Source organism: Brachyhypopomus gauderio, chromosome 14, assembly GCF_052324685.1.
Source record: "Brachyhypopomus gauderio isolate BG-103 chromosome 14, BGAUD_0.2, whole genome shotgun sequence".
Taxonomy (NCBI): Eukaryota; Metazoa; Chordata; class Actinopteri; order Gymnotiformes; family Hypopomidae; genus Brachyhypopomus; species Brachyhypopomus gauderio.
The window spans coordinates 14,328,818-14,342,619 of NC_135224.1; the positions used below are offsets into that span (position 1 = coordinate 14,328,818).

At 36.5% G+C, this 13,802-nt stretch overlaps 1 protein-coding gene and 1 long non-coding RNA gene across 14 annotated transcripts in view; one reads left to right on the forward strand and one right to left on the reverse strand.

Annotated features, from left to right (window-relative positions):
- The window catches only part of LOC143474921 (uncharacterized), a 61,602-nt gene that overhangs the window by 2,104 nt on the left and 45,696 nt on the right, over positions 1–13,802 (forward strand). For 6 of the 12 annotated variants that reach the window (XR_013120879.1, XR_013120878.1, XR_013120881.1 and 3 more), the window contains exons 1-3: positions 3,529–3,777; positions 4,823–4,903; positions 8,306–8,390. Coding sequence is in view for 1 of the 12 variants with exons in the window: in XM_076972590.1 (XP_076828705.1) it covers positions 4,836–4,903; positions 8,306–8,390 (153 nt within the window). In the remaining 11 variants the exon portion in view is untranslated. Of the gene's footprint in view, positions 1–3,528; positions 3,778–4,637; positions 4,698–4,822; positions 4,904–4,928; positions 5,139–5,356; positions 5,466–8,305; positions 8,391–13,802 lie in introns of those variants that run through there. The other 6 variants (XR_013120872.1, XR_013120873.1, XR_013120875.1 and 3 more) reach the window with 6 other exon arrangements.
- On the reverse strand, positions 713–13,522 carry LOC143474923 (uncharacterized). 2 transcript variants are annotated; one of them, XR_013120885.1, is made up of 4 exons: positions 13,035–13,522; positions 1,718–1,771; positions 1,564–1,619; positions 713–1,012 (listed from the first exon to the last, which is right to left on the reverse strand). It is a non-coding gene; the product is annotated as an uncharacterized LOC143474923 (long non-coding RNA). The 2 variants fall into 2 exon arrangements; XR_013120886.1 differs by lacking the exon at positions 13,035–13,522 and adding an exon at positions 5,347–7,552.

Here is a 13,802-nt window from a genome sequence, read left to right on the forward strand (position 1 = left end):
GTTCCTTGCTCAAGGGCACCTCAGTCATGGCCTCAGGTCTGGGAGTCGAACCCACAACCCTCCAGTCACAAGACCAGTTCCCTACCACCAGGCCATGACTGCCCCATGCTTGGTCAAACATCAGCAAGAAGTGCCTTTTGCATTTTTTCAAGAAATGCATTTTGTTTCATAGATGCTCTTATACTCTCCTGGACTTGGATTGCCAAGACTAGTATTTGCATAATAGAAAAAAAAACTGAATCTTCATAAAGTAGGCTGTCTGCCGAGCAAAACAAACTTTTAATAATTGTTTTGCTCACTGTCATTTCATTGTTTGCATTTCTACTGGAAGAATCAACTGTTTATGAAAATGGTCAACCTAAACAATTCTAAAAATTGTGGAATATTGTATATATTCTCTAGGCACCATTGGTTATGAATTGAGTTGCAGAAATAGTTTGAATCTCAGCTGAATAGAATTGCTTTGTACCAAGCACTGGGTGAAACATAAAGACATTTCACATGGACTTCCTTTAATGATCAATCATGGCAATGTGAACATATTGTGTTAAAAGGTGAATCCCCAATGCACAAGAGCAAGAGTGTATGCATGTGTTTAGCCTTGGAGATCATATGATGTGCTTTAAGAGAAGTTAACAACTCAGTACTAGTTTTCTGAAGTTTCTGGCAATCAGGTGTGTGTGTGTGTGTGTGTGTGTGTGTGTGTGTGTGTGTGTGTGTGTGTGTGTGTGTGTGTGTGTGTGGAAATGCACATGTTCATTCATTCGATGAAGTGAAGAGCTAGGCTTAGTGCAGGTGTCCAGTGATGAGGCAGGGGCCAGTATTCTGTAGAGGGTCACAGTGTGAAAGTCAGTGGAGGGAATCAGAACCAGCTTTAATATGGAGGAGAAAAGAGGATTCCTGCAGGACAGTGAATTCACATACACCACAGGAATACAAAGGATGAAAGATTTTGCTGAAGCACCATAGCTGAAAAGTGTCCCATGCAGTTGGTGAAGAGCATGCATGTTGCCTGGAAAAATGGATAGATATGGATTAGTGCCTTGTGTCTTATAAAGATTTGTAACTACATATTTTAATTTGTTCTGTAAATCAACTAAAAAATTATCAACCAGGTAATTCACTTTAATAATTTTCATAAAAATATTACAAGTCAACAGACCACCAAACAGGTATGTCATTTTTGTGCAGTTTTAAAAGTATGCTATTTTTCTCTGTTTAAATTTTGTTTTTCTCAAACTCATCTTCAGACGCATTTGCTATAGCAAGCATTTGGCAAGGGAGGCCTAACAATGTCTCTTCTGCTACTTTAAAACATTGTACCAAAAATATGTGTCACATGTCAGCACATATGTAATTAAAACAAATTATAAATTTTGTATTCTACTTTTTAAAAAGAATATCATTTTATTAATAATTGTTAATGCTTTGTTAAAACTAGTCAATGTGTTTACCCTGCTGAATACTGCAATTGCATTTTGAAATAACCACTTTTACCTGTAAGAACAGCCTGTACACAATTTCTAGCATAATTTAGATCAGGATTGCACCAGGATGACGAACCTTTATCCCAAGTGTTGATGGCATGAATACCCAAACAGGTAGAAAAAGCAGGTGGTCTTGGACAAACAGAAAACCAAGTGTTAAAACATTGGAAGATAAGGGACATGATGTAATCTGCAGTACACAGACTCAACACAACTTGGAGTTCACTTACAGGTGAAGAAGGTTGGTTGGGGTCATCTCCAGTGGAGAAAAAATCCTTTAACTCCTGGAGAAAAGACAGTGCCATCAGTCAAGCTGCCAACATGTTCAAATCTACTGAAGCAGCTCACTGCATGTCTATAGATGGTATGAAGTCAGACACATGCTGTGTACCTAAACCCAGGCTGTGGAACCACCTTGCAACTCCAAAGAGTCCAAATAACAGACATTTTGTTGGCCTTATCCCAGTCCTTATAAGGATTGTCATTGTGACATTCCATAGAAAAATATAAATTTGATGCATCACGTTTTCTATACTAATGTGTCTTCGATAAGTATAATCTTCTCTGCTAATATTTAGAGCTTTTATCCAGTGGTTCATACTTCCAACATAATTGATTCTCTTATAGTGGAAGAATCCCGATAATAGCACCCATTTTATTTATATAGTATCCGATGGTACCCATTTTATTTATTTTCTTGCCTCTGTCACCCTTGGCTTGGTCATTAGGGATCTGGACTCATGCACTTGTAAAGCTGCTTTGTGACAACGTGTTGTAAAAAAAATGCTTTATATATAAATTTGACATTAGTGTTGTTGGACTCGAACGATATTTCATTGCTAAATTCTAGAATAGGTTATATATAGGTTCTTGAGGAGAGGTGAATATAAACTATATACCTTTTCTCTACATACTATTTACTGAGATGCCGAGAAAATATATATGATGGGTTTGCTCAGAAACAGTCAAAGCCAAATATATTAGGTTTGTCAGTCTCTCCTTGAATGAATAGACAGTTGTGTAACGGGTATACGGGAGTAGCAGTGTGCAATCAAAACTTGTGTAAAAGTGGAATCACAGAACACAAGTCTATGTTACTATTTTCGTGTCTATTTTGGGAGGACAAAATACATCTAGACTGAAAATAGATGTATTTTGTTCATGTATTAATTTTCACTGGGACTACCACTATTATTATATTTAGACTATACAAACATATTGCATTACAGACAATGGTAAGAGAAAATATGTACTTGTTACACAGTATAATAGGCTACAATATGTTTTGGTGAACCGGACAAGTAAACTGACCTGAAAGTTTTTAAAATAGATTTATATATGCCTGTCACAAAAAAGCCTATAAGTTTCTACTCATTTAATTTCTTTAGCATTATACAATGTAAGGTATAAAAATCAAGTTTATGCTGGCAGGTAATAAACTGGCAACATGAATGTGTCATTACTAGATATTTTCATTGAGGTAGGCCTACTAACTAGCTTGTTAGCTGACCCCTGTGGTAACATTTGCTTGCTTGAGCTGTAGCTTTGCTTGTCTTCAAATGACAGCCAGTTAACTAGTGAGAAGGACCTGGCTGAACTTTGCAGGCTTTGCTATGGCCGACTTCACACTTGCCATGGACCAGCTCGTCTCGTGCACTGTCCAATCTTCAGTGACATTTACTATAGCTACTTGCTTAAGTAATTAACCTGAATATTCAAACTTATGTTTCAAGCCTTTAATACCTTTTATTTATTGACATTTTTTGTTTGTTTGTTTTTACAGTACTGGGATTGCCTATGATAATAACCAGAATCCAGAGTTTATTAAATACTGTCCAATGTGTTAACACACAATCTTCTAACTAAAGCTGATATAAAATGCAATGTAACCATTATATCAAATGTATATTAATATTTTAAGTTAATATTTAATATCGATCAGCATGCTTCACACACACAATTGCCATTTATTCGATCAAAGAATAAAAACAAACAAACAAACAAATTGTAGTTGATCCAGTTCTTAATAGACAATCGATATTACAATACTAATATTACGTCGGATTCAAAACATAGTAAGCTGTGCGAAATTAGCAGTTTATGTAGTTAGTACTATATACATAACGTTAACTAGCTATTCAGAAATAAACAATTGCTTACAAATTGAAAAAGGAGCTCATATTTAATATTGCTCCATAGCAGAGAGGGAGACGAGATGTGGGCCACGCTATGACTAACTTATATTACTAGCTATTAATGCAAGAGGTGAACGTTTATAGGCACTAATAAGGTAACCAGTTCAGTTTAATTTATTAACAAGAACTTTCATACACTAACTACGTATGCCAGAGTTCAAAACATCATTATACATAGATGGATTTATTATCATTGTCAGTGTTCTTAGCTAGCTAAGAAGTTTATTAGGCTAACGTTCCAGTTTGGTTAGCATGTGCGCTAGCTACTTAATTTAGCTGGCCCCAAAACATAGCTAACGTTAGCTCAATTTTTATACACGTAAAATTACACTTATTCATGCTTATGCAATGTATATTTTCAGTAAAAACTAAACTAGCATACTTTTGCTAATAAACGTTACTCGTTTTACTAGTGTCATTAAAAGAATGTAACCTATGTAGCTAACTAGCTTAGCTTTGCGCGCATTTACAGTGACACCATCGTCACTTTACGAAGTGTTGGACCTTCTGTAGTAATCTGTTCTGATAAACTACGATGCAGTAAACGTTTTAATTATATGTAATTATATGTGATTATGCCCAATGACACTTTTACAAACCAGGAAATGGCTTTTATAACATCAGAAAGTAATATAATCTGTCTGTGAAAAACTGATTGGGAAGAATACAGGGGTAACGCTTAAATACACAAGGATCTTCTCATCTGCTCGTTACAGATCTGAGATTTTGCATTTGTCCTGACTATGAAACAGAAAGCATGCAGCATCGCAAGCATCAGTTTTGAGCCGGCGTTTTCTAAAACATGAAAATGCATTGTTGATAGAAAAGTAGTGAATGTTCTTTTTATATTTTATTTTATATATTTAGTCTCTGTATGTAAGACAGGAAAACAAAAACGCGTAATTCAGCATAAAATAACAAGTATCTGCCCCTTTGTTAAGACGTATTCATTTTAGGATTCCCAGACAACTTAGGAAGGTGTCCTGCATTCCCATAGCCTATACATCTCTCTGCGGTAGGCGTTTTAGCGCAGTTAAAAATATCGTTTTTGCCTTTTATACTGCTTTCGATAGATTATTTTCTTTGTGCATCCAGAGAGTCATTCAGAGGTTATTTTTGTCCCTTGTTATTGGTTCTCAGGTTCTGCTTCGCAATGCCATTGGTTCGCTGCTTGTCAGTCAGTGGTGCGCAGATGTTCGTGAACGCGCGCAGACAGTGCACGTAAGTGGCCAGAGTCTGTCTGGAGTCTGTCTGAAACTGATAAAAATTGGTGATGGAGTTTTTCCTACAGCCGTGGTCATATTCATTAAAACAATGGGAGACTCAACGGAACTTTACAATTATTCAAGAACCGGCTCACTTGTATCATTTCGTAGTCTTAGAACCATAATTTCATTGTAACGTATTTCAAAGTTTTTATTCCATGTTTTTCATCAGACAGTTCATTAAATCACAGGTAAGACAACCATGGCGGGGCGTAAATCCTTTCTGTTAAACGGAGTCTAGTCTGTCGTTTATGATAACTGATACCAGATACGTGAATGTAATGAACATACAGGGCGTTATAGTAGTGCTGTTACCTAGATTAAAGCTAAAGCATGTTCGTGTATTCTGCTGTTCGTCAATGAGGGTTAAATTTTACATAGTGATATGTTGCCGCATACCATTTCGCAGTATGAAGGATGACTTTTAGAGTTGAACGAACAACAACCGAGCCCCCTCTTTGAAGCTCGCGACCACCTTTGTGCACATGAAGCGGCGCAGGTGACGCACCTTTACTCACGTGAGCGTGCCTAATTATTAACCCTCTGAACTTAAAGCGCCAAAAGCATGGCCTGCCACGTTGCCTTCAAAGTACAGTAACCTATCGTAAATAAAAATTTACGATAGTATTTTTTAGTACATGTGATTTGATTAAAGTCATTTGGCTTTTTTCCCCGTTGACATGAAACTTCGAATGTGTGATGAGGCATGGACAACTTGTTGATGGCTAAAGGTAGCAGTGGCAAAGGCGTTAAATGATTTTGGTCAGTGATTCATTTTAGTTCATGATATTTGGACTTTATTATGCTGCTGTGTAGTATGTTTATTGGCCAAAAAGTATTCTTACTGTGTTTAGGGCAGCCACAATGTTTCTAACTTTTCTCTTGCACAAACACACAAAGAACCAATGATCAAATAATGTTGAGTCAGTAAGCTGGATGTATAGCTGTGCATTTTGTTTAAGTGAAACACAGGGATATTCAAAGAAGGCATTTTTGCTTATTATGAATCCTGTAATAGGCTGACTTTACTCATTTCAGTAATGAGTAATTCCAGGTTTTAATAATGAGGAACTCATAGACCTTCACTTCTCTTAGCTAAATCATTCTAAAATTTGCACCCAGAACATAAAAGGTATACTTGATAGGTTTACATGGTTTTTTTTTGTTTGTTTGCATAAATTGAAGCTTTGTCTGTAAATTTAAAGTGTCAATTCAAGGTATCTTGACCTCTGCAGACATCTGGATACAGTGGTGCTTCCCTGTGGATCTGAGCGAAGTGGAATCCAATTGGTGCAATTGTATTCAAACTGTCATGACTGACAGCTTTTAAAATCCCGCCTCCTGTTTAATGCCGCCAGATGTTTATTCCTTATTATCATAGTCCGTTACATGTAGAAGAGCTATAGACCAAAATATTTTGATTCTCTGAGGCACTTTGCTATATTTTGTCAAAGTAGATATTCAGTAATGTTTTAAGTAATTTTAGTAGTACACTGTTTGCTTTTGGTTGCCAAGCAGAAGTGATCCAGTATATGTTTAAACAGCGTTCCTGGTACAGTCTTGCATATTTATTTGAAACTGTAGCTCATATCTTTTTCAAAACCCAGTGTAACATGAAAAGCAAAATCAGTGTGTTAGTATTATGATAACTTTATGCTAAAAACGTATTGCTAGCGTCTTGATTTTATGACCTCCTGATCTCCGTCTGTTTGGTCATTTTAGCCAGAGTGAGTAAGGAGTGCCTATTAGTGGGTCAGGCATGCTTCAAGAATTGTGAACATTTGTCTGTAAATGTGTGCATGTGTGTACACCATTAGCCTCTGCTTCTAACCATTACTCTCCTATAAAAACCGTTGAGTCATATGACTGCATCCTTCATGTGGCAGTAGAACACAGTGAGGGCTGGTTTATTTGGGATGTAGCACTGCTTCACAGTTTCTTGTTCGTGTTTGGTTAATGCCAAATAGACTCAGCTTTTAGATTTTATTCTGTTTGCCCATTTTGGTCCTTAAATGCAGTGTGGAGGCCTGTGACAACACATATGGAGCACTGTAGTGTGTTCTTTTTAGTGGTGATGACCTCTGCACCATAGAGCTTAGTGCACCATGAGGAACAGTGTTTTGATGTGATTTCAGTTCTGTCTTTCAGAGATAGTGCAGGACTCATCCTGGTGCATGTTGAGTTTTTGGAAGTTTCCACAACAGATCTGTCACTGAAACTGTGATGTGTTTACAGTTTGAAAATTAGGCCTTTCGGGACATAGTAAAAAAAATTATATAAAGACAAGCGATGAATCATACGTGTGGCATTTATCATTTCTATTAGGAGACATTTAGATTAAATAATAAAACTTAGTATTGATAATTGACCGATGCACAGAATGGTGTGTCTTCAAATGTACCTGAAGTTGAGAAAATAATGAATGCACATTTTAAAACCGAACTGTAAACTGATTCATGTTTGTGAGACTTGTTCTTTTAGTTATTCTGTAGTTAATCCATAGAATTTTGCAGAATGTTTTTTGAATTGTGTACTTCCTGTGCTTATTTGGTCCTCTTTCCTAGGGCCATCTGTTAATATAGTTTTTAAATAATACTTTATTGTGCTGTGGGTGGTTTTGACCCATGTATTTTTTAAAGTGACTGCACAGTAAAACGTGCAGCGTTCAGTGAAATGGTCTACGTTTACATTTTAAATATATAAACTGATAGAAAGATGTGAAAGATGTTGTGCATTATGCTTAGTTAAGTTTAGAAAGACTTTATAGTGCTGCAGGTCTCTGTTGGAAAAAAGTAGATTTGTGTGTGTGTGTGTGTGTGTGTGTGTGTGTGTGTGCATGTACATGTACATCTGTGTTTGTGTGCAGTCATGCATGTGAGATTATATTTGTGTTTTTAGAAAAATAACATTGACTGCTGAAAGCGCTTTGTATTGCTGAGATGAAAAGTTTGTGAAACAGCTGCCATAATGCTTGTATTGCCAAAATGATCATTGAACAGTGCATGAATTATTTCTCATCCTGAAAGCATAACTTATTTGTGAATCTGACTTGAAGCAATTATGGAACTATATTTTCAATTTATTTTATGGGAAGAAATGTGTTGTGTTTGAAGTTTGATCCACATTTGCTTGATGTACTTGTAGAAAAGGAATGCATTATGTTATTTAAGATATTTGGCAGTTTGTCCCTCAGCAAATGCTAGTGCGTCACTGTTTTAGAGTTTAAGATAATGTAGTCATCTGTCATTTTTTAGAATATGAACTTAATCCTGGATTTGACAATGCTGTGATCATGCTGTTATTTAATTCCCATTTATAAAAAAAATGCAATCAGTTTATATATGTGAATAATTTACAGGCAGACGGGAGACTGCCTGGAGAGGACACCATCCCGAAGGTTCTGTGAACATTACCCTGAGACGCACACAGCTTCCATATTCACAGTAAGTCTCAGCATTTTCTGCCGCGAGCTGTGCAACACGCGTTAGGACATATTGCAGAGAGAGGGGATGAGTGGCAGGCGTGCTGAGAAGTCCCGTGACTGTGCAAGCCAGGGAGCCTGCAGCCTGGGTGAGTGTGCACCAAGGGATGCTAATGCTAGCGTGCTAGCTCACATTGGCACTGCTGCCACTCGAAGGGGTACCGAGTTGCACTTTCGGCTCAGCACACCAGTCACATCAAGCACACCCTTCCTATGAGCACTTCCACTTGATGGTTTCACATGATCTCTTTGTTGAATCAAGTAGATAGATGTGCAGATTAGCCTTGGTGGAAATGGTTTGTCGATTGGGAGGGTAACTATAGCACAGACAGGCTTTCTTAGTCATTCGTATTCAACACCTGCAGAAGGATTCTTAACGAATGAATAGTCTGATAAATTCAACTGGGAAGTCCCAAAAGCACAGCAAATCTTGCTTCCAAACAGCTGTGTTTAATGCCTTTTCGTAAGAAGTAGGTTTTTTACTTATGCAATGATGGCGACCATGTTTGTTGTGGGGGCACAGGAAACAGCAACCCATGTTAAACAGCGCCACCCAGGTCTGTGCCCTGCATTTCTGTGTCGTAGAAACAAGACTCTTCCACACTGTTCTGGTTGGATGTATTCTGTATCAAAGCCATAGTGGTATTTTAAAGGGTTTACTGGCAGCCAGCCAGAAATGCTGAGCTTCTCTTTGCAGTCTTTTTTCTTTTCTCTGTCTGTCTGTTTCTCATTTTTGCTGTTTCGCTTGTTTCTGTCCCCCTTTTTAGTTTTTTCGTATGGGCTGTTGGTGGTGTAATCTTTGATGCTTCTGAACGCTTTAACCAGTTGCTGGAGCGAGACATTGAATTTATTGGAACAGTGGCCTCCATTTCAGGGTGCAGGATAGAGCAAGATGGAGACTGTTGTACTGCAAAACCAGCACTATTGATCAACGTTTGTTTGTTTTTTAAGCATTTGGGGTCGATAGCTCTCTTGTTACTATATGTTTGTTTCAGACACGATTAAGTTGCACAAATGTTTAGATTTTTTTTCCGTAGTTGTACCTGTAATTCACGAAGAAAATTACCGCAGCAACATGATAGATATGGTTTTGCCTATTTTTCGTTGTTACAGAGAGACCGAAAGAAATGCTATATTGCTGCTGTTTTGGATTTATCGTCTTAAGAACGAATTATCATGACTGTCCACTTTTGGCTTCTTTCATATGATATTACTCAAGGCGTTAGGCAAGTATGAGTACATGTCACCCTAATTTCAAAGAGCAATGTTTCCACTTGGGTCTTTAATACTTTGAACGCTGTGTATTCAGTGATATTCGCTGTATTTTTTCCATACCATTTTAGCTTTGTATTTGTGTATACTAGATGCACGAATACTGTTTGATATTTTTACTGTTGTTCTTCAAGCACACCGTCTACAAAGCAAAAACATCAAATGATCAAAAGGATTGATCACAAAGGACAACAGTATTACCTCAGTTATAATTTTGATTGTAAAATTTATTTTTATTTTCATTGCATTGGTAATTTTTCTACTTTGAAAACTTTTCAGAGAAAAAAATATTTTCTTCAATGAATTTTGAAGTTTGACAGGGATTCTGTTTAATTTGGTAATTGTTTATGTGTTTCTATAATTAATTCAGTTTCTTTTCATTTTTTACCATATCTTTCTATATGTGCACATTTAATTTAAAATTAATATGCACACGACATGATATGAAATACACAGATCACAGATTTTTCACAATACAGTTTTTGAAATTTTACTAAATATTTGGCATTTATTAGTATTCCTAACGCAGTACCATTTCAGAAAGAGCAAAAAAATTTTTTTTACCTTTTTGACATATTGTGCAGTAGTATTTAATTTGATTTATTTATGTATACGAGACAATTGAGGCTGAATCCTAATTTACATTGCAATTCTGGTAGAAACTTGTGCATGTGCATCACGGTAAACAATTAACTTAAACACCAGTACAGTTTTGACAGTGGGTAAAGATACACACTTAACTTGTTTTAGTGTACGGTGTACAAAACGTTACTTGGCCATTGCACAAAAACATACGTTAAGTTCGTTTTATGATTTTGGTGCAGTACTGTGCAGAACAGGGCAGGAAGCTGATTGAGAACTTTGTCTATGTCAGTATATTAAATGTATTTACCTAAATTATATAAATGACACAAAAACAACTTTATCACAAATCAAATGCAGTGCTGAGAATACGGGCCATGAAAAAGGAACTGCAGTACACAGCTCCAAACCTGTTTAGAGTGTTAACGGCTGCATGCATGTAAATAACGTCCCAGTAGCCCTTCAGTGGCATGAATGCTGATTGGGCCATCACTTTTCTACTTTCAAAGGTGATACTTGATTTGTATTTGTTGCAAAATCCTAGTCTCGTTTTCTAAGTCCTCTAGTTGTTTATTAATACACATGTTACTAATCAAAGTGTTTTTATGAGTGACCCAATAAATGCTTTTTTCACTCAAGGTGACCATCTGAATTTCTGTGTGATTAATGTTTTGGGACCTGGGGAAGATGATGTATTTTGGTTTACATCGTTTAAATAAAAATTTCGGTGTTCAGAAAAGAATGTTGTACTTTGTTAAAACCAAGAACACTTGTTTAGAGTGAAAGTAAAAGCATAGGTTACACTGTCCCCAGCGTAAAATGCAAGCCTCAGCATGTCTGGATAATGCTAGCTGTGCGCATATATAAAGTATGTAACAGGGACCCTAAAACAGAAGTCGTTGTACTCGTTTAGATATTTTCAGGAAGTTTGACAGCACAGCATCAACAGGCCTATACATTTGTAAGCAAAGTACTTTACTAGACAGGAACGGGGAAACTTTTAAAGTAAATTCTAAAATTGTATTTTTAGATTAGTGTAAATGCTGTATACTAGGCATCCAAATGTAAAAATCGTATTTATCATGTCAGCATCGTGGATAAAAAATTAGTGCATGTCCTCCAAGCATAGTGAAGATGCAGAGTGAACCTTGAGCACAAACCCAGAAATGCATGTGTCAATAAAGCAAGGTTAAACTGTCTCCCTGAAATGACATCCTTATACCCTTCCCAAATGTATGTGACTATTTTAAATTAAATTCAATTGTAGCATGGTATATAATCCTATTTTTCATAGCAAGCAGGAGGTTGTGAAATGAAATTCATACAGAACTAAATGCCTATATCAAGTGTGTCACTTTTCACCAACTCACCAATAAGGTCACTGGAGAGGCGGGCCAAAGAATCTTGGCATCATAGTTTCCCATGAACAGTGAAGAAAAAAAGTCCTTTGGTTTGAATCAAATATGGGGAGGGGGACTTTTTTCCCTTTGTGGCTATATTGTGCCTATGTTTAGCTTAATTTATAGAATCTTTGACCATCCAAGGTCTTAATTAGAATATGACACCTACAACCCAATAGAGTTTGATAAATGGAAATCTTGAATTAGCCATGTTTTTTTTTTTCCTTTTTACAACTACAATACATTATTAAACTTTTGAGACTAATCACATTAACTAGATTTTTGTCCAAAAGATTTTAGGAGGATATATGTGTTTATTAAATTTTTTTATTTTCAAATAAGGAAGTATTTTTGGTATTTTTACTACTTTTGGAAGTATTTTCAGTATTCTTACTACTTTTCATTCACTACTCATCTTCATGAATACAGCTCATCACAAATGCTGAAAGTGATGATGCAAGGGCTGCATTCAACCCCAGTCACCCGATGCTAATAACACAAATTATTAAAACGATAAATATATGAAAAGTTTCCACTTTGCAATAAATTCAGATTTCTTAGGTAGCATGTAAGCTACATACTTTGGATGTTTTAGTTTGGCTCTTTGTACTCTGCTTTCTGATTTGCAATATAATATGAGTGCGATGCTCCCTGATAAGAATGACTTTGGCAACAGGTACGTGTGTGTATATTTGAGTTTGGGTGTGCATTTTGATAGAGGGAGGAACCGTGGGTTAGTTTCAATGGTTCAGGTACAAACTGTTCCAGGAGATTCTTCACTCTTTTGTGAAACCCATTGGCCATGAAATCTGTCTCAGGCTGCAGTGGTTTAGGATTTGGACTATGGTAAAGCATTAGACAATCGTCAAAATTTGTTTGATTGGTTAATGAAGAAATTCATAGGACTATGCTCAATCACAAATTGGCAGTAATAGATAAACCTGATTTCTATACACTTGTGTGGGAAATGTGGAAGTATGGGCCGAGTGGACAATTATAGTTCCAATAATAAATGTTAACCGTAATGTGATTTTATACATTTAAAAACATTTTACACACCGAATTTGATTAATTGTTTTGTAGGTTACACTTTAAAATGCACATAATCTATTGTTTGGGCTACAGAATAATTCAACTTGCATCTAGATAGTGAGTAATAAATGACCTTGTCCGTTCATAAGCAGAAATAGTGTTCGCCATTGAAATTATGTGACGAATTACGATTAACTTTAACCAATGTGCATACTCACAGTATACACCCACTACTCTGAGAACACTGCAATGGTAAACGAAAATGGAATACATAACACAACAGCAAGACAAAACGAACATCGGAAGATGTTGATGCTCACCTTATCGTTGTTACATACCATGGCGACATTAGGTGGACTGGAAAAAATTGACTTTAGACAGATGAAATCAAATTTTCTCTTAAGCATGATGGATGCATTTCCCATCACTACGAGTTACCTTACTGAATTTGGAAAACAACAGCCACTCCTGCAATCACCAAGCGCTAAATAGCAACATAAGCGATCAAGTATGGTGATGGGAATGTTAGGGTTTGGGATGCCTTGGTGGATAAAGACATTGCTCTCATTGCTTGCAGTCGTTGAAAAGGATACACATTTTGCTCGATGTCGAAGCATTTTATAGGCGATTGTATGACCACCGGTCCAGAAGCTGAAACTGAACACATGACTGGTTCATGCAGCAAGATGGATGCTTTAGTCCAATTCAGGGCAGTTCCAGAAGAAGAAAAAAATGCTTAAGTCATGCGTAAACCCAACTATGGTTTCCAGGGAATGAGCAGTTTTGGTGCAGGAGGTGTGCAATATGTAGAACCAGGCACACCAACATTAGAGTGATCAGAAACCATATCTTTACCAGCATTTTTGTCACATGGGGCTGTGTTCTGTATTTATTAAATAATCTTCAGTCAGGTTCATATGCACTTTTATTAAATTGGGTTTACTAAAATCTGAATCAGTGTAATAAATGTGCAAAATGTCTAAATCAAAATGTATAATTTATTAGATTTGTGTGCTGCTCTTGGATTTGAGACTGTGGAGTTTACTAATTCTGATCTTTCTGATACTTTTATTAAGTAAACACATCTA